Genomic DNA, 24,809 nt, shown 5'->3' on the forward strand with positions numbered 1-24,809 from the left:
TACTTTGTCACGCAGGGTCGGCTGATGTTGGATAACCTTTTTCCTTGGATGAATAAAAGTGTCATTTAGACATTGTGTTTTGTGTTTACCCGGGTTCTCTTCGTGGTATATTACATTTTGTATGAAGATCTGAAATGATGAATTGTGAAAAATGTGGAAAAATGGAGGAAAATCAGGAAGGAGGGATATTTTTCCACTTTTTCACGGCACTGTAGAACACTGACATACTCATCAGAGCTGGAGCAGTTGGAGAACCAGCTGTCTAGTCTCCACCTATCTGTTTCTCTCCATCTGTCTATCCATCCACCATCCACTGATGTAGTATGTAGCGTGTTGCAGCTACGTGTGTGTGTGTGTGTGTGTGTGTGTGTGTGTGTGTGTGTGTGTGTGCACGCCATGCACGAGCAGTGTTGCCGTGCACTGATTTGAACATGTTCCTTCTTTCTTTAAGTGGAAACTGAACTCTGTACTTTGTCCATGCTGACTGCTGCCGTGTGTGTGTGTGTGTGTGTTTGCAGGCTCACCTGGTGGCGGCCTTTGAGAAGAGCCTGGGGAACATGACATGTCGCCTGCAGAGTCTCACCATGACCGCTGAGCAAAAGGTACTGGGAGTCGAACGAGGAACTCACCTGCTCCTGTCTCTCCATCACTCCCACTTCCTGTTCATGCTCTCATCATTAGCTGTCTCCTGTTTCTCTTTCCTTTCATTTCTATCAATCCTCTCCCACCCCCTTCCTCAGAGTCTGACGGATATTTGCCAGAGAGCTGCAGCTCTGACCTTTGACGTCCTCCACCAGTGTCGTGTGTAAAGATCACGTTTGTCAGAGAACCGAACTCACCTGTTTCCAAATCAGCTCTTCTCATGGCTTTACTTCAGTCGAGAAGGACCGTCATGTCATCAGTGACGTTATCTTTTTATGACAAGATTTCAGGCGGCACGGTGACATGGTGGTTAGCGCGGTCGCCTCGCAAAAGAAGGTCCTGGGTTCGAGTCCCAGGGTAGTCCAACCTTGGGGGTCGTCCCGGGTCGTCCTGTGTGGAGTTTGCATGTTCTCCCCATGTCTGCATGGGTTTCTTCCCACAACCCAGAGACATGTAGGTCAGGTGACTCGGCCATACTAAATTGTCCCTAGGTGTGTGTGTGTGTATGTGTACGCGCATGCCCTGTGATGGACTGGCGGCCTGTCCAGAGTGTCTCCCCACCTGCTGCCCAATGACTGATGGGGTAGGCTCCAGCATCCCCGTGACTCCAGTTGGGATAAGCTGCTTGGATAATGGATGGATGGATGGATGGATGGATGGATGGATGGATGGATGGATGACAAGATTTGCTCACTTTTTTGAAATATGAACGCTCACAATAAAAGGCATTAGGTAGATGAAATGTCCTCCCTGCATGCAGATGTCCCACCACCTGCATGCAGATGTCCCACCACCTGCATGCAGATGTCCCACCACCTGCATGCAGATGTCCCACCACCTGCATGCAGATGTCCCACCACCTGCATGCAGATGTCCCACCAGCCTCAAAGATAAACCATAAAGCAGAGTTTGACACTCAGTCATAATAAATACACAAAATGCATGAAGTTGGATGCTCTTTGCAGGTCTGGACTGGTTCCATTTACATGGCCATGTTTTGGAGGAGGAGCTCCATCTCACACCGGGACACAGAGACATGTCTCCGTCACACACACACACACACACAGTGCTGATGAGCTCCGTTGAATTTTAATCCTCTACAAATTAAAGTTGACGAATGTCTTTGTCCAACAAGACCGTCCCCAACTTTTTATTAAAGTCGGGAGCCCTGCAGTTCTTCAGATCACACGGGCCTGTTCTTCAGAGTCGGCAGCCCTGCAGGTCTCCGGACCACACGGGCCTGTTCTTCAGAGTTGGGAGCCCTGCAGGTCTCCAGACCACACGGGCCTGTTCTTCAGAGTCGGGAGCCCTGCAGTTCTTCAGATCACACGGGCCTGTTCTTCAGAGTCAGGAGCCCTGCAGTTCTTCAGATCACTCGGGCCTGTTCTTCAGAGTCGGCAGCCCTGCAGGTCTCCGGACCACACGGGCCTGTTCTTCAGAGTTGGGAGCCCTGCAGGTCTCCAGACCACACGGGCCTGTTCTTCAGAGTCGGGAGCCCTGCAGTTCTTCAGATCACACGGGCCTGTTCTTCAGAGTCGGGAGCCCTGCAGTTCTTCAGATCACACGGGCCTGTTCTTCAGAGTTGGGAGCCCTGCAGGTCTCCAGACCACACGGGCCTGTTCTTCAGAGTTGGGAGCCCTGCAGGTCTCCGGACCACACGGACCTGTTCTTCAGAGTTGGGAGCCCTGCAGTTCTTCAGATCACACGGGCCTGTTCTTCAGAGTCGGGAGCCCTGCAGTTCTTCAGATCACACGGGCCTGTTCTTCAGAGTTGGGAGCCCTGCAGGTCTCCGGACCACACGGGCCTGTTCTTCAGAGTCGGGAGCCCTGCAGTTCTTCAGATCACACGGGCCTGTTCTTCAGAGTCAGGAGCCCTGCAGTTCTTCGGACCACACGGGCCTGTTCTTCAGAGTCGGCAGCCCTGCAGGTCTCCGGACCACACGGGCCTGTTCTTCAGAGTTGGGAGCCCTGCAGGTCTCCAGACCACACGGGCCTGTTCTTCAGAGTCAGGAGCCCTGCAGGTCTCCGGACCACTTGGGCCTGTTCTTCAGAGTCGGGAGCCCTGCAGGTCTCCGGACGACACGGGCCTGTTCTTCAGAGTCGGGAGCCCTGCAGGTCTCCGGACCACTCGGGCCTGTTCTTCAGAGTCGGGAGCCCTGCAGTTCTTCGGATCACACGGACCTGTTCTTCAGAGTCGGGAGCCCTGCAGTTCTTCGGATCACACGGACCTGTTCTTCAGAGTCGGGAGCCCTGCAGTTCTTTGGATCACACGGACCTGTTCTTCAGAGTCAGGAGCCTTGCAGGTCTCCGGACCACTCGGGCCTGTTCTTCAGAGTCGGGAGCCCTGCAGTTCTTCGGATCATACAGACCTGTTCTTCAGAGTCGGGAGCCCTGCAGGTCTCCGGACTACACGGGCCTGTTCTTCAGAGTCAGGAGCCCTGCAGTTCTTCAGATCACTCGGGCCTGTTCTTCAGAGTCGGCAGCCCTGCAGGTCTCCGGACCACACGGGCCTGTTCTTCAGAGTTGGGAGCCCTGCAGGTCTCCAGACCACACGGGCCTGTTCTTCAGAGTCGGGAGCCCTGCAGTTCTTCAGATCACACGGGCCTGTTCTTCAGAGTCGGGAGCCCTGCAGTTCTTCAGATCACACGGGCCTGTTCTTCAGAGTTGGGAGCCCTGCAGGTCTCCAGACCACACGGGCCTGTTCTTCAGAGTTGGGAGCCCTGCAGGTCTCCGGACCACACGGACCTGTTCTTCAGAGTTGGGAGCCCTGCAGTTCTTCAGATCACACGGGCCTGTTCTTCAGAGTCGGGAGCCCTGCAGTTCTTCAGATCACACGGGCCTGTTCTTCAGAGTTGGGAGCCCTGCAGGTCTCCGGACCACACGGGCCTGTTCTTCAGAGTCGGGAGCCCTGCAGTTCTTCAGATCACACGGGCCTGTTCTTCAGAGTCAGGAGCCCTGCAGTTCTTCGGACCACACGGGCCTGTTCTTCAGAGTCGGCAGCCCTGCAGGTCTCCGGACCACACGGGCCTGTTCTTCAGAGTTGGGAGCCCTGCAGGTCTCCGGACCACACGGGCCTGTTCTTCAGAGTCGGGAGCCCTGCAGTTCTTCAGATCACACGGGCCTGTTCTTCAGAGTCAGGAGCCCTGCAGTTCTTCGGACCACACGGGCCTGTTCTTCAGAGTCGGCAGCCCTGCAGGTCTCCGGACCACACGGGCCTGTTCTTCAGAGTTGGGAGCCCTGCAGGTCTCCAGACCACACGGGCCTGTTCTTCAGAGTCAGGAGCCCTGCAGGTCTCCGGACCACTTGGGCCTGTTCTTCAGAGTCGGGAGCCCTGCAGGTCTCCGGACGACACGGGCCTGTTCTTCAGAGTCGGGAGCCCTGCAGGTCTCCGGACCACTCGGGCCTGTTCTTCAGAGTCGGGAGCCCTGCAGTTCTTCGGATCACACGGACCTGTTCTTCAGAGTCGGGAGCCCTGCAGTTCTTCGGATCACACGGACCTGTTCTTCAGAGTCGGGAGCCCTGCAGTTCTTTGGATCACACGGACCTGTTCTTCAGAGTCAGGAGCCTTGCAGGTCTCCGGACCACTCGGGCCTGTTCTTCAGAGTCGGGAGCCCTGCAGTTCTTCGGATCATACAGACCTGTTCTTCAGAGTCGGGAGCCCTGCAGGTCTCCGGACTACACGGGCCTGTTCTTCAGAGTCGGGAGCCCTGCAGGTCTCCGGACTACACGGGCCTGTTCTTCAGAGCGGGCTGACGCACGCTGCCTCTATCTGGTTGTATTCGTTCGTGGAGAGCGGGCTTCGTTTTGTGGCAGTGGCAGATGTCGCTGGAGGGGTTAATCCAGTGGGACAGCTTCAGCTTCCTCAATATGCCTTCAGCTTATCTGCCCTCTGCTCCGGGGGGACTTATCAGACCCAGTGATCTATAAACTGTCGTTTACTTTGGGTTGCCTGAACCCCCGATACATGATCCCTACCTCTATACACACACACACACACACACACACACACACACAGACACACACCGTCACCATGCAGTAGTTATCCAGAGGGGGGCAGACTGTGTGTACTCGTTGCTTTCCAGAGGGGGGCAGACTGTGTGTACCCGCTGCTTTCCAGTGGGGGGCAGACTGTGTATACCCGCTGCTTTCCAGAGGGGGGCAGACTGTGTGTACCCGCTGCTTTCCAGAGGGGGGCAGACTGTGTGTACCCGCTGCTTTCCAGAGGGGGGCAGACTGTGTGTACTCGCTGCTTTCCAGAGGGGGGCAGACTGTGTGTACCCGCTGCTTTCCAGTGGGGGGCAGACTGTGTGTACTCGCTGCTTTCCAGTGGGGGGCAGACTGTGTGTACCCGCTGCTTTCCAGAGGGGGGCAGACTGTGTGTACCCGCTGCTTTCCAGAGGGGGGCAGACTGTGTATACCCGCTGCTTTCCAGTGGGGGGCAGACTGTGTATACCCGCTGCTTTCCAGAGGGGGGCAGACTGTGTGTACTCGCTGCTTTCCAGAGGGGGGCAGACTGTGTGTACCCGCTGCTTTCCAGAGGGGGGCAGACTGTGTGTACCCGCTGCTTTCCAGAGGGGGGCAGACTGTGTGTACTCGCTGCTTTCCAGAGGGGGGCAGACTGTGTATACCCGCTGCTTTCCAGAGGGGGGCAGACTGTGTGTACTCGCTGCTTTCCAGAGGGGGGCAGACTGTGTGTACCCGCTGCTTTCCAGTGGGGGGCAGACTGTGTGTACTCGCTGCTTTCCAGTGGGGGGCAGACTGTGTGTACCCGCTGCTTTCCAGAGGGGGGCAGACTGTGTGTACCCGCTGCTTTCCAGAGGGGGGCAGACTGTGTATACCCGCTGCTTTCCAGTGGGGGGCAGACTGTGTATACCCGCTGCTTTCCAGAGGGGGGCAGACTGTGTGTACTCGCTGCTTTCCAGAGGGGGGCAGACTGTGTGTACCCGCTGCTTTCCAGAGGGGGGCAGACTGTGTGTACCCGCTGCTTTCCAGAGGGGGGCAGACTGTGTGTACCCGCTGCTTTCCAGTGGGGGGCAGACTGTGTGTACCCGCTGCTTTCCAGAGGGGGGCAGACTGTGTGTACTCTCTGCTTTCCAGAGGGGGGCAGACTGTGTGTACTCTCTGCTTTCCAGTGGGGGGCAGACTGTGTATACCCGCTGCTTTCCAGAGGGGGGCAGACTGTGTGTACTCGCTGCTTTCCAGAGGGGGGCAGACTGTGTGTACTCTCTGCTTTCCAGAGGGGGGCAGACTGTGTGTACTCGCTGCTTTCCAGAGGGGGGCAGACTGTGTGTACTCTCTGCTTTCCAGAGGGGGGCAGACTGTGTATACCCGCTGCTTTCCAGTGGGGGGCAGACTGTGTGTACCCGCTGCTTTCCAGTGGGGGGCAGACTGTGTATACCCGCTGCTTTCCAGAGGGGGGCAGACTGTGTGTACTCGCTGCTTTCCAGAGGGGGGCAGACTGTGTGTACCCGCTGCTTTCCAGAGGGGGGCAGACTGTGTGTACTCGCTGCTTTCCAGAGGGGGGCAGACTGTGTGTACCCGCTGCTTTCCAGAGGGGGGCAGACTGTGTGTACCCGCTGCTTTCCAGAGGGGGGCAGACTGTGTGTACCCGCTGCTTTCCAGTGGGGGGCAGACTGTGTGTACCCGCTGCTTTCCAGAGGGGGGCAGACTGTGTGTACCCGCTGCTTTCCAGTGGGGGGCAGACTGTGTATACTCGCTGCTTTCCAGAGGGGGGCAGACTGTGTGTACCCGCTGCTTTCCAGAGGGGGGCAGACTGTGTGTACCCGCTGCTTTCCAGTGGGGGGCAGACTGTGTGTACTCTCTGCTTTCCAGTGGGGGGCAGACTGTGTGTACCCGCTGCTTTCCAGAGGGGGGCAGACTGTGTGTACCCGCTGCTTTCCAGTGGGGGGCAGACTGTGTGTACCCGCTGCTTTCCAGTGGGGGGCAGACTGTGTGTACTCGCTGCTTTCCAGAGGGGGGCAGACTGTGTGTACTCGCTGCTTTCCAGAGGGGGGCAGACTGTGTATACCCGCTGCTTTCCAGAGGGGGGCAGACTGTGTGTACCCGCTGCTTTCCAGAGGGGGGCAGACTGTGTGTACCCGCTGCTTTCCAGTGGGGGGCAGACTGTGTGTACTCTCTGCTTTCCAGAGGGGGGCAGACTGTGTGTACCCGCTGCTTTCCAGAGGGGGGCAGACTGTGTGTACCCGCTGCTTTCCAGAGGGGGGCAGACTGTGTGTACTCTCTGCTTTCCAGAGGGGGGCAGGCTGTGTGTACCCACTGCTTTCCAGAGGGGGGCAGACTGTGTGTACTCGCTGCTTTCCAGAGGGGGGCAGACTGTGTTTACTCGCTGCTTTCCAGAGGGGGGCAGACTGTGTGTACCCGCTGCTTTCCAGAGGGGGGCAGACTGTGTGTACCCGCTGCTTTCCAGAGGGGGGCAGACTGTGTGTACTCTCTGCTTTCCAGAGGGGGGCAGACTGTGTGTACTCTCTGCTTTCCAGAGGGGGGCAGACTGTGTGTACTCGCTGCTTTCCAGAGGGGGGCAGACTGTGTGTACTCTCTGCTTTCCAGAGGGGGGCAGACTGTGTGTACCCGCTGCTTTCCAGAGGGGGGCAGACTGTGTGTACTCTCTGCTTTCCAGAGGGGGGCAGACTGTGTGTACTCTCTGCTTTCCAGAGGGGGGCAGACTGTGTGTACTCTCTGCTTTCCAGAGGGGGGCAGACTGTGTGTACTCGCTGCTTTCCAGAGGGGGGCAGACTGTGTGTACCCACTGCTTTCCAGAGGGGGGCAGACTGTGTGTACTCTCTGCTTTCCAGAGGGGGGCAGACTGTGTGTACTCTCTGCTTTCCAGAGGGGGGCAGACTGTGTGTACTCGCTGCTTTCCAGAGGGGGGCAGACTGTGTGTACTCTCTGCTTTCCAGAGGGGGGCAGACTGTGTGTACCCGCTGCTTTCCAGAGGGGGGCAGACTGTGTGTACTCTCTGCTTTCCAGAGGGGGGCAGACTGTGTGTACTCTCTGCTTTCCAGAGGGGGGCAGACTGTGTGTACTCTCTGCTTTCCAGAGGGGGGCAGACTGTGTGTACTCGCTGCTTTCCAGAGGGGGGCAGACTGTGTGTACTCGCTGCTTTCCAGTGGGGGGCAGACTGTGTGTACCCGCTGCTTTCCAGAGGGGGGCAGACTGTGTGTACCCGCTGCTTTCCAGAGGGGGGCAGACTGTGTGTACTCTCTGCTTTCCAGAGGGGGGCAGACTGTGTGTACTCTCTGCTTTCCAGAGGGGGGCAGACTGTGTGTACTCGCTGCTTTCCAGAGGGGGGCAGACTGTGTGTACTCGCTGCTTTCCAGTGGGGGGCAGACTGTGTGTACCCGCTGCTTTCCAGTGGGGGGCAGACTGTGTGTACCCGCTGCTTTCCAGAGGGGGGCAGACTGTGGTTACCCGCTGCTTTCCAGTGGGGGGCAGACTGTGTGTACCCGCTGCTTTCCAGAGGGGGGCAGACTGTGTGTACTCGCTGCTTTCCAGAGGGGGGCAGACTGTGTGTACCCGCTGCTTTCCAGAGGGGGGCAGACTGTGGTTACCCGCTGCTTTCCAGAGGGGGGCAGACTGTGTGTACCTGCTGTTTTCCAGAGGGGGGCAGACTGTGTGTACTCGCTGCTCCGGCGGCCGTCAGGAATCACGAGAGGGAAAAGGCCTCACTCGCCACTCCCTACACAAATCCAGACTTTTGTGATGTCGAGGCCGCAGTGAGACTGGATGGCTGATTTGGGATGCTATTAGCGTCACGTTGCCATGGAGACGACCGATCCCATCTTTGCAGCATTAACTTTTCATGTCTCTCAGATATTTCCACCGTTTGGTTTGTGTCCAGTAATGCTGGCCAAAGTGTCGACCTGAAAAACGACAGTTTAAAAGTTGTGATGCTCCGGCTCTCAGTGAAGGTTTGGGACGCTGTTCAGTGATGGAATGATGGTAAAAGCTCATCTGTTTTTTTCTTTTTCTTCTGCTGTTTCTCTCTCTCTCTCTCTTGCTCTCTTGCTCTCTCTCTCTCTTGCTGGCTCTCTTGCTCTCTCTCTCTCTCTCTCTTGCTGGCTCTCTTGCTCTCTCTCTCTTGCTCTCTCTGTCTCTTGCTGGCTCTCTCTCTCTCTTTGTCTCTCTCTCAGGAGTCAGAGTTGGCTGAATTGAGGGAGACGATAGAAACGTTGAAGACTCAGAATACAGATGCCCAGGAGGCCATCCAGGAGGCCCTGAACGGACCCCCCCACCTGCACAAAGGTAAACACACACACAAATAAAAAAAATACATAAAGTACATTACACACTACAGCAATCTAAGCTAAACGACAGTAAGCTACGCTGAACTGAAGTAATCTAAGACACATTTTACTGCACACCAAGTTCAAACACAACACGCTCAACTCAGTTAGAATACACTTCACAAAACTCAAATAAATTAACTCAACAACAACACATTAAACTAAGCTACAATACGGGCGTCTGGGTAGCGTGACGGTCTAGTCCATTGCCTACCAACACGGGGATCGCCGGTTCGAATCCCCGTGTTACCTCCGGCTTGGTCGGGCGTCCCTACAGACACAATTGGCCGTGTCTGCGGATGGAAAGCCGGATGTGGGTATGTGTCCTGGTCGCTGCACTAGCGCCTCCTCTGATCAGCCGGGTCACTTGTTCGGGGAGGGAGGGGGAACTGGGGGGGATAGCGTGATCCTTCCACGTGCTACGTCCCCCTGGCGAAACTCCTCACTGTCAGGTGAAAAGAAGCACGTATGGGAGGAGACGTGGTAGTCTGCAGCCCTCCCCAGGTCAACAGAGTGGGTGGAGCAGTGACGGGACGGCTCGGAAGAGTGGGGTAATTGGCCGGATACAGTTGGGGAGAAAAGGGGGGGGGGGATAAAGAAACTAAAAACAAAACTAAGCTACAGTACACTGCACTACATCAAATTAAGATAAACTATGATACACTAAACTAAAGTAAGTGACAGTACACCAAACTAAACGACATACAGTAAGCCACAGTAAACTAAACTAACTAACATGTACTGTGCTAAAGTACACCAGTGGATCTGACCAGCAAATCTAAACTTCAGTCAGGACAACCCATGTATTTATGAAGTACATTTTACTGCATTAGAGTGGAAATATGACTTTCAGCTTTAGCAGTGGCTCTGCTCTTCTGTGCAGGATGCCTGTAGGAAGAACTAATATCTGATCAACAAACAGGTCAAATTCTCCCATAAAACACAGAGAGACAGATTCGGGCAGGAGGATTTCCAGTTGGTGTTCTCTCGTGTAGGAAGTACAGGAGGTGTGTTGTGTGTTTTTGCAGACCTGCGGATCAGACGCCAGCACTCGTCAGAGAGCATGTCCAGTATAAACAGTGCTGCCAGTCACTCCAGTATGGGCAGTCTGGGCAAGGACGCCGAAGACAAGAAGAAGAAAAAGAAGAGCTGGGTACGTTTCAAACCGTCAGGGGAAGAATATAAGAACCGCTTAACCAGGGCTGTTAAATCTTAAAGTTAGACAAAGAGCAACGAAGCTTCTTAAGATGACATCGTTACTCAGTTATGTTTTATTTAATAATAAATCATTTCTTTCATGGGTTAACAGACAACTTGGTGATGTGGGAATACATTCAGAAAAAGTGCTCCCTTGTTTGTTCTGACATGGAAAACAGGATGAAGTTTGATTCCAAACTGGATTCTCACAAAATCCAGTTTGGAATTTTGACAGTGGATGGTCCAACTTTCTGTTGGACCATCGACTCACACACACACACACTCACACAAACACAGACACACACACACACACACACACACACACACACACACACACACACATACACACACAGTGGGTGGTCCAACTTCAAACCACTCAGCCCATCAAACCAGACCCCCCCCCCTTGTCGACACACACACACACACCTGTTGTATTCTGGCTGACTGAATGTTGGATTCTTAAAGCCACATTTCCATCTCTCCAGCTCTGTGAGCATCATCCAGGTCTCCTCCCTCTGCGCTGTTGCTAGGTGACAGAGGGGGATGTTGGTCACTAAGTGTCTGGGGTGCCGCGCAAAGGAGCAAAGGCTGACGGAGGGTCAAGTGTGGCCCTCGGCAACTCCACAATTATCGATTCGGACGGGAATCAGCGCCCTTTAATGTATGGCCTGGAGTGAGACAGGTGTGTGCTGGCACCGGTACTCTTCAACATGTACCTCCTATGTGTCACAAAACTTTTTCATAAAGATCTGAAAGACAGTAGTGGGATCAGAATAGACTAGATGGACCTCTTCAACAGCTGAAGGTTCCAGGCAACCACCAAGTTGTCTGCAGTACGCTGATGACTGTGCTCTTGTAGCTCACACACCAGAAGACCTGCAAACCATCCTTGCCACAGTTGCCTACAGCAGGCTGGGTCTATCAGTCAACACCACCAAGACTGAGATGTTATGCCAATGGAGGTCCAGCCCCCCACCCGCTATGCCTGTCTTCACTATAGAACACCGGTCACTCTCAGTTGCTCCAACTTTCAAATACCTGGGCAGCGACCTTTCTCAGGGCTGCAACACTGATCACGAAACTCGTAATAGAATCAAACAAGCCTCTGTAAGGTCTTCCAAAACAAACGCCTCCACTTGCACACAAAAATTGCCATTTACAAAGCTGTCTGTATCACAACTCTCCTATACAGCTGTGAAGCCCGGGCCACATACAGCCGCCACCTAAGGTTGCTGGAGCGGTTTCACATAAAGTGTCTGCAGTGAGTCACGGGGATCACGTGGCGTGACCGTGTTCCTCATGCTGAGATTCTTGCTAGGACAAACTGCAAGAGCACATAAGCCACGGTCACTGAACACCAACTGCGCTGGCTTGGGCATGTCCTCAGGATGTCTCGAGAACACCTGCCACGTCAAGTCCTGTATGGACAGCTTCATCTGGGCCGCAGATGGTCAGAAGAAGTGATACGAAGACCAGCTAAAAACATCGCTGAAGAAGTGTCGTATCGACCCCTTGAGACTGGAGCAAGCTGCCATCAACCGTTCCCGCTAGCAGGAGATCTGTCCCAGAGGTGTAGAACAGCTGGAAATGGAGAGGAATGTGAAAAAACAACAGAAAAGACCAAGGAGACACACAACCGTGCCTGTCCCCACTAACTCACACTTCATATGCCCAACATGCAATAAAACCTGTGGATCAAGAATTGGACTCTACAGTCATCAAAGACCACACCCTTAACGAGGAGGGATGTCATCATCAGACTTGATGGACTACCAGCAAGCAATCAAACCAGATCCAGTAACCAACCCTCCCTTGTTCTCACACACACACACACACATTTGTATCCTGGTTCAGCTGACTGAATGTGGTCGGTGCTCTTGGATTCTTAAAAACCACATTTCCGTCTCTCCAGCTGTGTGAGCATCATCCACGTCTCCTCCCTCTATGCTGTTGCTAGGTGACAGAGAGGGGATGTTGGTCGCTAAGTGTCTGGGGTGCCGCGCAAAGGAGCAACGGCTGATGGTGGGTCAAGTGTGGCCCTTGGCAACTCCACAATTATCGTTTGAAGAACAATTTAAATTTTCAAATCTGCTGTAAACTGCAGTGCAACACGAGAGGGTGGAAGCTGGAGGCTGGAAGACAGGTCGGATGCCCGTAAGGTTGCTGGTTCGAGGGAAACTCGAGAATCCCCTTTCTTGTTTTCTTGTGCAAAACATTTAGACAACAGTAAAGCAGCTCAGTGACTGGCAGTAATTCCTGTATTTTCCTCTCTCTTTTTTTTCTTTTAACTTTGAGGAAAATCAAAAAAACTATTTATCATACTGTTTCTCAGCACCTCGCTCTGCTCCAGTTTAACCAGTCTTATACGGGTGGACACTGGGAGCTTCCCAGTACAGCCACGGCCTTCTACTGATGGAGTCATTTCGCCCCCATATAAACAAACAAGGCTTTCTAACCAAAACCTTGTTTGTTTTCTGATGTTTTCTCTAACTACATTTTAGGGGTCGATCCATGGACTCAAACCTGCAGTCTTTTCAGCCACTCGTCCATTTCTGGATGGACAGTACATACACCTCCTTCATGTTAGTTTCTCACAGGAAGGTGAATCAGTTCATCCGGACACAACGTTCATAGAGAAATGTTTCATCTAACTGACCTCTTCAATCTCAGCTGACTGCAGGTGTCCCCACCCTTGTAAACAACAAGAGGTCGGGGGCGTCCGGGTGATGTGGCGGTCTATTCTGTTGCCCTACCAACACGGGGATCGCCGGTTCAAATCCCCGTGTTCCTCCGGCTTGGTCGGGCGTCTCTACAGACACAATTGGCCGTGTCTGCGGGTGGGAAGCCTGATGTGGGTATGTGTCCTGGTCGCTGCACTAGCGCCTCCTCTGGTCGGTCGAGGCACCTGTTCAGGGAGGGGGAACTGGGGGGAATAGCGTGATCCTCCCACGTGCTACGTCCCCCTGGTGAAACTCCTCACTGTCAGGTGAAAAGAAGCGGCTGGTGACTCCACATGTATGGGAGGAGGCATGTGGTAGTCTGCAGCCCTCCCGGATCAGCAGAGGGGGTGGAGCAGAGACCGGGACGGCTCGGAAGAGTGGTGGGGTAATTGGCCGGATACAACTGGGGAGAACAGAGGGAGAAAATCCAACAACAACAAAAAAGACATTTTAATAGTTTCTATCTTTGTTTCTCCAACCCTCCCTCCCTCCCTCCATCTTTTGATGCTTTCATTCAGTCTCTCATCTTCAGTCTAACGGTTCTTCTCTCTCTCTCTCTCTGTCTCACGCTCTCCATCTGTTTATTCCAATATCCCTCCCTCCCTCTTTATAGTGCTGTCCTTCATTCTCTAAAACATGCCGCCTCTCTTTTCTCCTTCCCTCTGTTCTCTTGTTTTGATTGCTATCATCCTCTTCACCTTTTCTTTCACCCTCACCAGTGGCAGCTGGGCCTCCTCAGCTAATAGCGGGTCCGTCTGACGGAGGCTTGGCTCCCTCCGTCAGACGGACGATAAATCCGCTGTTCTGTTGTTCTTTCTCACTCTTCTGGTTAGCACCTCCTCTCATCGACGCACGACACCTCATGCTCGGAGGGAGGAGAGCGGAGGGTAAAAATGACAGACTGTGAGGAGAATATGAGTAATAATCATCCCCAGAATCATCAGTAAAAAGACCATCTCGGTTTTCACACAGCTCACAGTTACAACAAACAGACTCATGACAAAACACGATGTGCTACCATCACGGGGATCGCCGGTTCGAATCCCTGTGTTGCCTCCGGCTTGGTCGGGCGTCCCTACAAACACAACTGGCCGTGTCTGTGGGTGGGAAGCTGGATGTGGGTATGTGTCCTGGTCGCTGCACTAGCGCCTCCTCTGGTCAGTCGGGGTGCCTGTTCAGGGGGGACTGGGGGGAATAGCGTGACCCTCCCACGTGCTACATCCCCCTGGTGAAACTCCTCCCTGTCAGGTGAAAAGAAGCGGCTGGTGACTCCACATGTATGGGAGGAGGCATGTGGTAGTCTGCAGCCCTCCCCGGATCAGCAGAGGGGGCGGAGCAGAGACCGGGACGGCTCGGAAGAGTGGGGTGATCGGACGGGTACAACTGGGGAGAAAAGGGGGAGGGGGGACATGATATGCTATGAGGTGTGCGTGAGCAAGTTAACGTGTTACTGGGAGAAAGAGGCGTTTACAGGCGAGAGTGGGCGGGGCCTGTGCTGTGTGTGTGTGTGTGTCTTGTGTGGCGGCCAGGGTTAACTCTGAGTGTGTTCTGCATCTTCAGGTGGCTGACTCCATCCCGGCACAGGTCAGTGGTCCCCGAGCGCATCTGCCGTTTGTCTGCAGTGGTTGTCAGTCATCCTCCTCTAACTCCCCCTTCCTCCTCTCGCTCCTCTCCCAACCCAGAGCAACTGCTCCCTCCCCTTTCCAGAAACGTCAGCATGGAAACAGCTTCCCTCTCCTCCCCCTCACATCTCCACCCTTCCTCCTGACTCCATTTTGACTGCCTGTTCGTTTTTCCAGGGCCTTATTAAACACCCTGGTTTTGCCCCCTGCCCCGTACCCCAAGTTGCCTTGCTTTCTGTCTCCTTGTTAATTTAAAAACAGACGGTGACCATTGCTTGGAAAAAGCACAGAGTGACTTCCTGGTCTGGCAGGATGTGACCTCACCGGAAGTGATGTTTCAGGAAGCGACGTCACACTGTGTCTTAGGGGTTGGGGCTGGTTGGCGAGACTGACTGTTTTTGTGTGTGTGTGTGTGTGTGTGTGTGTGTGTGTGTGTGTGTTGCAGTTACGCAGCTCCTTCAAGCAGGCTTTCAGTAAGAAGAAGACCAAGTCGCAGTCGGCGCATGACGAGACGGAGGAGATGAGTGACTCGCTGCCGTCCTCGCCAAAGCTCCAGCACGCCAACAGGCAAGGCAGTATCCCCACGCTGCGCACGTCCCCCTCCACCACCGAGTGAGTCCAAACACACACGTCCAAACACACACGTCCAAACAAACACACACACACACACAACTAGACACACAGATGAGACAGATTCATGAACCAACTTTAAGAAAAACAGATAGTTGGTTTAAGAGACAGATGGACGGGGGCGTCCGGGTGGCGTGGCGGTCTGTTCCGTTGCCTACCAACATGGGGATCGCTGGATCGAATCCCCGTGTTACCTCCGGCTTGGTTGGGTGTCGACAGACAAAATTGGCCGTGTCTGCAGGTGGGAAGCCGGATGTGGGTATGTGTCCTGGTCGCTGCACTAGCGCCTCCTCTGGTCAGTCAGGGTGCCTGTTCGGGGGGGAGGGGGAACAGTGTGATCCTCCCACGCGCTACGTCCCCCTGGTGAAACTCCTCACTGTCAGATGAAAAGAAGCGGCTGGTGACTCCACATGTATGGGAGGAGGCATGTGGTAGTCTGCAGCCCTCCCTGGACCGGCAGAGGGGTGGAGTGGCGACCGGGACGGCTCGGAAGAGTGGGGTAATTGGCCCGATACGGGGGGGGGGTCCAAAAAAAAAGAAAAGGAAAGACAGATGGACAGACAGGGATGGACGGCCGGATGAATGGACAGGTAGATCTAAAGGTGAGTGGACAGACAGATCATACACTCATACTGTACATAATGTACTGTACATTCTTCTCTCTGATTCCATTTTTACTCATTTTTAATCTTTACCTTTGTTATCTTTACTCTCTCTCTCTCTCTCTCTCTCTCTCTCTCTCTCTCTCTCTCTCTCTCTCTCGTTTGACCTCCCCGTACGCCCATCTCTTTCTCACACACGTCCTCCCACCTGCTATAGAAAGTGTGTTTGCAATACTAAGTCCTCCCCCATTTGGATGCCAAAGAAAAAGCAAAACGGTCATGTGGTCTACAAGCACCGATCCCGGTAACAGGCCGCTTGTGTGTGTGTGTGTGTGTGTGTGTGTGAGTGTGTGTGGGTGTGGGTGTGTGGCATGCTCACAGAGTGTGTGTGCAGTGGTGTGTGTTTGTGTGACTTCCTTTGCCGTCTGGGTGTCCTTTGGGAGCTCGACCTGCTTTGGGAGTTTTGTGCATGACAAGGTGGGTTGTGGTGGACCGTTCTGGACTGGAGACGTGACTTGAGACGTGGAGAGAACCGCGTGACAGAACAAGATGGGTTGTGGTGGACCGTTCTGGACTGGAGACGTGACCTGAGACGTCGAGAGAACCGTGACAGAACAAGATGGGTTGTGGTGGACCGTTCTGGACTGGAGACGTGACCTGAGACGTGGAGAGAACCGCGTGACAGAACAAGGTGGGTTGTGGTGGACCGTTCTGGACTGGAGACGTGACCTGAGACGTGGAGAGAACCGTGACAGAACAAGATGGGTTGTGGTGGACCGTTCTGGACTGGAGACGTGACCTGAGACGTCGAGAGAACCATGTGACAGAACAAGATGGGTTGTGGTGGACCGTTCTGGACTGGAGACGTGACTTGAGATGTCGAGAGAACCGCGTGACAGAACAAGATGGGTTGTGGTGGACCGTTCTGGACTGGAGACGTGACTTGAGATGTCGAGAGAACCGCGTGACAGAACAAGATGGGTTGTGGTGGACCGTTCTGGACTGGAGACGTGACCTGAGACGTCGAGAGAACCGCGTGACAGAACAAGATGGGTTGTGGTGGACCGTTCTGGACTGGAGACGTGACCTGAGATGTGGAGAGAACCGTGACAGAACAAGATGGGTTGTGGTGGACCGTTCTGGACTGGAGACGTGACCTGAGACGTCGAGAGAACCATGTGACAGAACAAGATGGGTTGTGGTGGACCGTTCTGGACTGGAGACGTGACTTGAGATGTCGAGAGAACCGCGTGACAGAACAAGATGGGTTGTGGTGGACCGTTCTGGACTGGAGACGTGACTTGAGATGTCGAGAGAACCGCGTGACAGAACAAGATGGGTTGTGGTGGACCGTTCTGGACTGGAGACGTGACCTGAGACGTCGAGAGAACCGCGTGACAGAACAAGATGGGTTGTGGTGGACCGTTCTGGACTGGAGACGTGACCTGAGATGTGGAGAGAACCGTGACAGAACAAGATGGGTTGTGGTGGACCGTTCTGGACTGGAGACGTGACCTGAGACGTCGAGAGAACCGCGTGACAGAACAAGATGGGTTGTGGTGGACCGTTCTGGACTGGAGACGTGACTTGAGACGTCGAGAGAACCGTGACAGAACAAGATGGGTTGTGGTGGACCGTTCTGGACTGGAGACGTGACCTGAGACGTCGAGAGAACCGCGTGACAGAACAAGATGGGTTGTGGTGGACCGTTCTGGACTGGAGACGTGACCTGAGATGTCGAGAGAACCGCGTGACAGAACAAGATGGGTTGTGGTGGACCGTTCTGGACTGGAGACGTGACTTGAGATGTCGAGAGAACCGCGTGACAGAACAAGATGGGTTGTGGTGGACCGTTCTGGACTGGAGACGTGACTTGAGATGTCGAGAGAACCGCGTGACAGAACAAGATGGGTTGTGGTGGACCGTTCTGGACTGGAGACGTGACCTGAGACGTCGAGAGAACCGCGTGACAGAACAAGATGGGTTGTGGTGGACCGTTCTGGCATGGAGACGTGACCTGAGATGTCGAGAGAACCGCGTGACAGAACAAGATGGGTTGTGGTGGACCGTTCTGGACTGGAGACGTGACCTGAGACGTCGAGAGAACCGCTTGACAGAACAAGATGGGTTGTGGTGGACCGTTCTGGACTGGAGACGTGACCTGAGATGTCGAGAGAACCGTGACAGAACAAGATGGGTTGTGGTGGACCGTTCTGGACTGGAGACGTGACCTGAGACGTCGAGAGAACCGCTTGACAGAACAAGATGGGTTGTGGTGGACCGTTCTGGACTGGAGACGTGACCTGAGATGTCGAGAGAACCGTGACAGAACAAGATGGGTTGTGGTGGACCGTTCTGGACTGGAGACGTGACTTGAGATGTCGAGAGAACCGTGACAGAACAAGATGGGTTGTGGTGGACCGTTCTGGACTGGAGACGTGACTTGAGATGTCGAGAGAACCGTGACAGAACAAGATGGGTTGTGGTGGACCGTTCTGGACTGGAGACGTGACTTGAGATGTCGAGAGAACCGCGTGACAGAACAAGATGGGTTGTGGTGGACCGTTCTGGACTGGAGACGTGACTTGAGACGTCGAGAGAACCGTGACAGAACAAGATGGGTTGTGGTGGACCGTTCTGGACTGGAGACGTGACCTGAGATGTCGAGAGAACCGCGTGACAGAACAAGATGGGTTGTGGTGGACCGCCCTGGTGTGGAGACGTGACTTGAGATGTCGAGAGAACCGTGACAGAACAAGATGGGTTGTGGTGGACCGTTCTGGACTGGAGACGTGACCTGAGATGTCGAGAGAACCGTGACAGAACAAGATGGGTTGTGGTGGACCGTTCTGGACTGGAGACGTGACTTGAGACGTGGAGAGAACCATGTGACAGAACAAGATGGGTTGTGGTGGACCGTTCTGGTGTGGAGACTTGACCTGAGATGTGGAGAGAACCGCGTGACAGAACAAGATGGGTTGTGGTGGACCGTTCTGGACTGGAGACTTGACCTGAGACGTCGAGAGAACCGCGTGACAGAACAAGATGGGTTGTGGTGGACCGTTCTGGACTGGAGACGTGACTTGAGATGTCGAGAGAACCGCGTGACAGAACAAGATGGGTTGTGGTGGACCGTTCTGGACTGGAGACGTGACTTGAGACGTCGAGAGAACCGTGACAGAACAAGATGGGTTGTGGTGGACCGTTCTGGACTGGAGACGTGACTTGAGACGTCGAGAGAACCGCGTGACAGAACAAGATGGGTTGTGGTGGACCGTTCTGGACTGGAGACGTGACTTGAGACGTCGAGAGAACCGCGTGACAGAACAAGATGGGTTGTGGTGGACCGTTCTGGACTGGAGATGTGACCTGAGATGTCGAGAGAACCGTGACAGAACAAGATGGGTTGTGGTGGACCGTTCTGGACTGGAGACGTGACCTGAGATGTCGAGAGAACCGTGTGACAGAACAAGATGGGTTGTGGTGGACCGTTCTGGACTGGAGACGTGACCTGAGACGTCGAGAGAACCGCGTGACAGAACGGCGCCGTGAGATGAATAAAAGAGAAATGGAATACGTTTCACCAGCCGAGCGAATTTTACTGCAGGGGTTTGACTTGGTGTGTCGCTCCTAAGGAAACACAACGGGACTTTAATAACACAACATTTGCAGTTGGGTACTACATTTCTTCAGTACTGACAGCAAAGTAAGAACCTAAAGGAAACATTAGTGCAGCCCGGGTCTCTACCGTGCCCCACTTACATATCAATTGTTGACCCAATAAGAGACAGAAATACATCCACATCTGAACTCGTCTCATCAGCATGGGTGGTTTGAAGCTGCAGTTGGTGACTCTGGAGAAAAGAACGAGGGAGATTTTGAACACAAACACCAGCACCCCCCTCCCCTCCTGCTCCTTCTCCAGCCCCGCCCCTCCTCAGGTAGCCCTTCCCCCAATCCAAACTCAGAATCGTTCATTTTCACCGGCGGTGGTGACAGAGAGATAACAAGCTAACGCTGCAGGAAACAGAGAGGCGCTCCGGTATTTGGTTTTGCTTGAATATGCAGTTGTTGGCGACGGAGGAACTGGAAATTTACTAGGAGTCGACTCCAACGCGGCCGGAGCTTCGCTGTCCGCCGTTGTTATGGATGTCTCGTGAACGCTCAGGAAACTCAGACAGCAACATGATTGACAGGACGTAGGGACAGCCCCTCAACCTATCAGGGCGGAGAGGCCAGACAGAGGCCCTGATTGGTCAAAGCTTGCGGGAGCGGGAGCATTTTCAGATTCCTGAATACAGAGGCGGGGGATAACACTGAGACCCCGACTTATTCGCAGACCACTTACATTACTGGTAGCTGAAAGGCTATTATGGCATTTTTACCAAATAAAACACAAAGTTACCAACTGTAACTTTAACTTAGCACCAAATACTAGTCACATGGTCACACAGTCACATGGTCACATGGTCTATGGCTGGTTGATAGTCACATGGTCACATGGTCTATGGCTGGTTGATAGTCATATGGTCACACAGTCACATGGTCACATGGTCTATGGCTGGTTGATAGTCACATGGTCACACAGTCACATGGTCACATGGTCTATGGCTGGTTGATAGTCACATGGTCACATGGTCTATGGCTGGTTGATAGTCACATGGTCACATGGTCTATGGCTGGTTGATAGTCATATGGTCACACAGTCACATGGTCACATGGTCTATGGCTGGTTGATAGTCACATGGTCACACAGTCACATGGTCACATGGTCTATGGCTGGTTGATAGTCACATGGTCACACAGTCACATGGTCTATGGCTGGTTGATAGTCACATGGTCACACAGTCACATGGTCACATGGTCTATGGCTGGTTGATAGTCACATGGTCACACAGTCACATGGTCACATGGTCTATGGCTGGTTGATAGTCACATGGTCACACAGTCACATGGTCTATGGCTGGTTGATAGTCACATGGTCACATGGTCACATGGTCTATGGCTGGTTGATAGTCACGCGGTCACACGGTCACATGGTCACATGGTCTATGGCTGGTTGATAGTCACATGGTCACACAGTTACATGGTCTATGGCTGTGCTGCTGAGTGAAACACACAGGTCTGGGCTGCTTTGTTGTTTCAAAAATTAATATGAATTGGACGGTTAAATACTAGTTATACTGTCACTATACCTGATATAAAACCTGCAGTTATACTAACTAGACAGCCAGTGCATGTTGTGTATCAGTAGTTGATGAAGATGATGAAGATGATGGTGTGCTTACGATTATAATAATAGTTATAAGAAACAGCTATTTTAAAACGCTTTATGAAGTAAATAAAGTAAATAGATAAGATGATAATTCAAACAGTGATGTACTGTCAGTGCAGTTACACAAAGAAACACAAGAATCTTGAAACAAGCATAAAATACAAATGTGTAAAAAAACATTTATGAAAAAAAAAGGTTTAAAAGAAGATGTTGTAGGGCATCCAGGTAGCATAGCGGTCTATTCTGTCGCCTATCAACACCAGGATCGCCAGTTCAAATCCCCATGTTACCTCCGGCTTGGTCGGGCGTCCCTACAGACACAATTGGCCGTGTCTGTGGGTGGGAAGCCAGATGTGGGTATGTGTCCTCGTCACTGCACTAGCGCCTCCTCTGGTCAGTCGGGGCGCCTGTTCAGGGGTAGGGGGAACTGGGGGGAATAGTGTGATCCTCCCACACAGTACGTCCCCCTGGTGAAACTCCTCACTGTCAGGTGAGAAGAAGCGGCTGGCGACTCCACATGTATGGGAGGAGGCATGTGGTAGTCTGCGGCCTCCCCGGATCAGCAGAGGGGATGGAGCAGAGACCGGGACGGCTCGGAAGGGTGGGGGGATTGGCCGGATACAATTGGGAGCAAAAAGGGGGAAATTTCAAAACAAAAAGATGACGCTGGTTTTGCTACCCTGAGCTCTGAGTGCCGCCCACCTTTCCAACAGGTGAACGAGAAGTTTTTTTAGTGTTTTACTGAAAGACAAAAACAAGCTGTCCGGACGTCACTAAACGCCGCCTCAGTCCCGCCGCTCATAAAGACGACGCCTGCAGACGGTGGCGTGCATGCTAGCATCAATCCGTGCACGTGTGCTGTGTCGTGCACCGGCTGCCGAGCGTTTGGCATGTTGTGTGTCCTCAGGGTTGACCCGGTCGGTGTCTGCATGTGTCAGACTGGTCTGTGGTTGGTGCTGCGGGTTTGACTCGAGTCCAGGACTGTCAAACTAACACAGCCTCCATGTTTATTTCTGACTCTTCAGTACGTCTCTCCATTCATAACGGTCGGTCATGTGGAAGCAGTGGTGCGTGTGAGGGCGCTCACTTGGTTTCCCTCGTCATTCTGTGTTTTGCTGATGATGAGCGCAAAGAGTCCCGTGATTCTCAGAAATGGGGGTTTATGTAATCAGGTGACTGAACGACTCCATCATGAAAACTGAATAGCCCAAACACCGGTTATCTAACTGGAAGCAGCTCATCCAGACCGAGGAAATAGATTTTGAAATCCATCTGTTTTCATTCCGCTTCCTCGGTTTTGACGTACACTGTGCAGCCGAGACAACACAACGAAACACACATGACATGCATTGGTTGAACAATGCAACTTCACATCACAGTAAGCAGAGCAAAATAAAATAAAATGAAATTCCATCATACGAATACAAATGCCAGAATTACCATAACAGCAAGGCTAACTCTCAGTCACCGCAGGCAGGCTCTCGGTTAGCAGCTACTTTAGCTCTCGGTTGGCATGGGGGCGCAGTGGTTAGCGCAGTCGCCTCACAGCAGGAAGGCCCTGGGTTCGAGCCCCGGGGTAGTCCAACCTTGGGGGTCGTCCCGGGTCATCCTCTGTGTGGAGTTTGCATGTTCTCCCCGTGTCTGCGTGGGTTTCCTCCGGGGGCTCCGGTTTCCTCCCACAGTCCAAAGACCTGTAGGTCAGGTGACTCGGCCGTACTACTAGATTGTCCCTAGGTGTGAATGTGTGTGTGTATGTGTGTCTGTCGGCCCTGTGATGGGCTGGCGGCCTGTCCAGGGTGTCTCCCTGCCTGCCGCCCAGTGACTGCTGGGATAGGCTCCAGCATCCCCGTGAGCAGGATGAGCGGTTTGGATGATGGATGGATGGATTGTTTCTAGGTAGAAAGGACCTTCAGCAGACCTTAAAGTAACTTTAGTCTATAAGTGGATCTAATGCCTCTTTTCCACTACATGGTACCGGCTCGACTCGACTGGCAGAGTGTTGTTTTCCATCACCATAACAGAACCCCTCAGTGTAGCTGGTCCGCATTGATTTTGGTACCCGGTCCTGACAAAGGTGGCGCCAGAAAAGTGGAAACAGTTACCAAAATGCCGGTACCGTCCAGTAACGGAAAACAAAAAAGTCGAGTCGAGTTGAGCCGGTACCATGTAGTGGAACAGGGGCATAAGTAACTTAAGTAACTTAGATATGTACTTAAAGTTACTTAGGAAGTACTTAAATTTAACTAAGTAAGAAAAGGAAATAAAATCTTGCAGAAGTGAGGTTCACATGAGAGTTGTTGTCGGACTGACAAAATACTCGTCCTTGATACCAGCTGACATGGCTTTTACTGATTACTGAACTGCAGTTTATTTGGGGAAATGTTAGTACTTTGAAATAGACAATTTTAGCCCAGTGGACTTCCAGTCATTCTGAGTCCGTCTGCACGTAGCGACGCCTAGCAGCAGAAGCTAGCTGGTTGTGGGTTCGGTGTAAGAGTGTGGGATGGAGGCGGTCAGCTCCCAGAGAGGCGATGGAAACACCGCCCATATAAGGCGAGTTTCCTGTGAAGGACTCCCGATGTCAAGAGACAGGATGTTATAACGGGGGTGTTTCCTTCGGCGTCCCATTTCGCTGGCGTGTTATGGACCCATATTGTGTCCGTAACGGCTCCGTCTGATGACTTTCAGTTTTCACCAACGACTCGTTTTCCCACAGACCTCAGCGCTCTCTCTATTTCTTTTGTATCCAGTCGTCTACCTCTATCTGCACTATGTTTGTGTGTTTCCATGTGTGTTTCTATGTTAATATTCAAACCCATGAGCTGACCGCCCCCCCACGCCTCGCTTCCCCCCCCTTCCGTCTGTGTGTAACCACGGTAACAGGCTGTGCGAGTGCACGGAGGCGGAGGCTGAGATCATCCTGCAGCTGAAGAACGAGTTGAGGGAAAAGGAGCTCAAGCTTACAGACATCAGGCTGGAGGCGCTAAGCTCCGCCCACCACCTGGATCAGATCCGAGAGGCCATGAACCGCATGCAGGTGAGGTCGGAGGTCAACCTTGCGTTGAGCGAGGGTGATGGGTTTGGAAATGAGAGGGACCTGGTTTCTACTATCACAATGTGTTATCGCCACACAGGACTCGTCTTTGTTGTGAGTCAGTAACCAGGTTTAACTCGTCACGTTTAAAATCCCCGAACAAAGCTTCATAAAAACCTTCAGCAGTAATGCTTCATTTGTAAATGAATAATTATGTTTTTATACTTAATCTATAACTGTTCTCAGTTGCCTCAAGAACTATAAACTCAGCTACAAACTGGTCCTTATTAATATTCATAACTGGTCCTCATTGATATTAATGAGCTGAACTTTGAGTGACAAGTGGCTGTGAGGGTGGGTGGGGTTTCATAATGTGATGAGTTGCTCTGACTGAATACATGCAAATGGTGTCTGATGACATCACGAGTATCAGAAAAAAAGATTGGCTGAGAGAAGCTGAATCAACAAACAATCAACAAAGTTTTACAAGGGGGCGTCTGGGTGGCGTGGCGGTCTGTTCTGTTGCCTACCAACACGGGGATCCGGGTTCGAATCCCCGTGTTGCCCCCCCGGCTTGGTTGGGCATTCCTACAGACACAACTGGCCATGTCTGCAGTTGGGAAGCCGGATGTGGGTATGTGTCCTGGTCCCTGCTCTAGCGCCTCCTCTGGTCAGTTGGGGTGCCTGTTCGGGGGGGGGGCACTGGGGGGAATAATGTGATCCTCCCACGTGCTACCTGGTGAAACTCCTCACTGTCGGGTGAAAAGAAGCGGCTGGTGACTCCA

The 24,809-nt window shown here is 53.1% G+C and overlaps 1 protein-coding gene across 1 annotated transcript in view; it reads left to right on the top strand.

Annotated features, from left to right (window-relative positions):
* The window catches only part of nav3 (neuron navigator 3), a 296,390-nt gene that overhangs the window by 255,555 nt on the left and 16,026 nt on the right, over positions 1–24,809 (top strand). The window contains exons 25-30 of the mRNA XM_056275775.1: positions 519–602; positions 8,792–8,903; positions 9,973–10,097; positions 14,422–14,445; positions 14,929–15,095; positions 23,874–24,027. Of these exons, the coding sequence (XP_056131750.1) occupies positions 519–602; positions 8,792–8,903; positions 9,973–10,097; positions 14,422–14,445; positions 14,929–15,095; positions 23,874–24,027 (666 nt within the window). The remainder of the gene's footprint in view (positions 1–518; positions 603–8,791; positions 8,904–9,972; positions 10,098–14,421; positions 14,446–14,928; positions 15,096–23,873; positions 24,028–24,809) is intronic.

The sequence above is a fragment of the Lampris incognitus genome, chromosome 3, assembly GCF_029633865.1.
Source record: "Lampris incognitus isolate fLamInc1 chromosome 3, fLamInc1.hap2, whole genome shotgun sequence".
Lineage (NCBI taxonomy): Eukaryota > Metazoa > Chordata > Actinopteri > Lampriformes > Lampridae > Lampris > Lampris incognitus.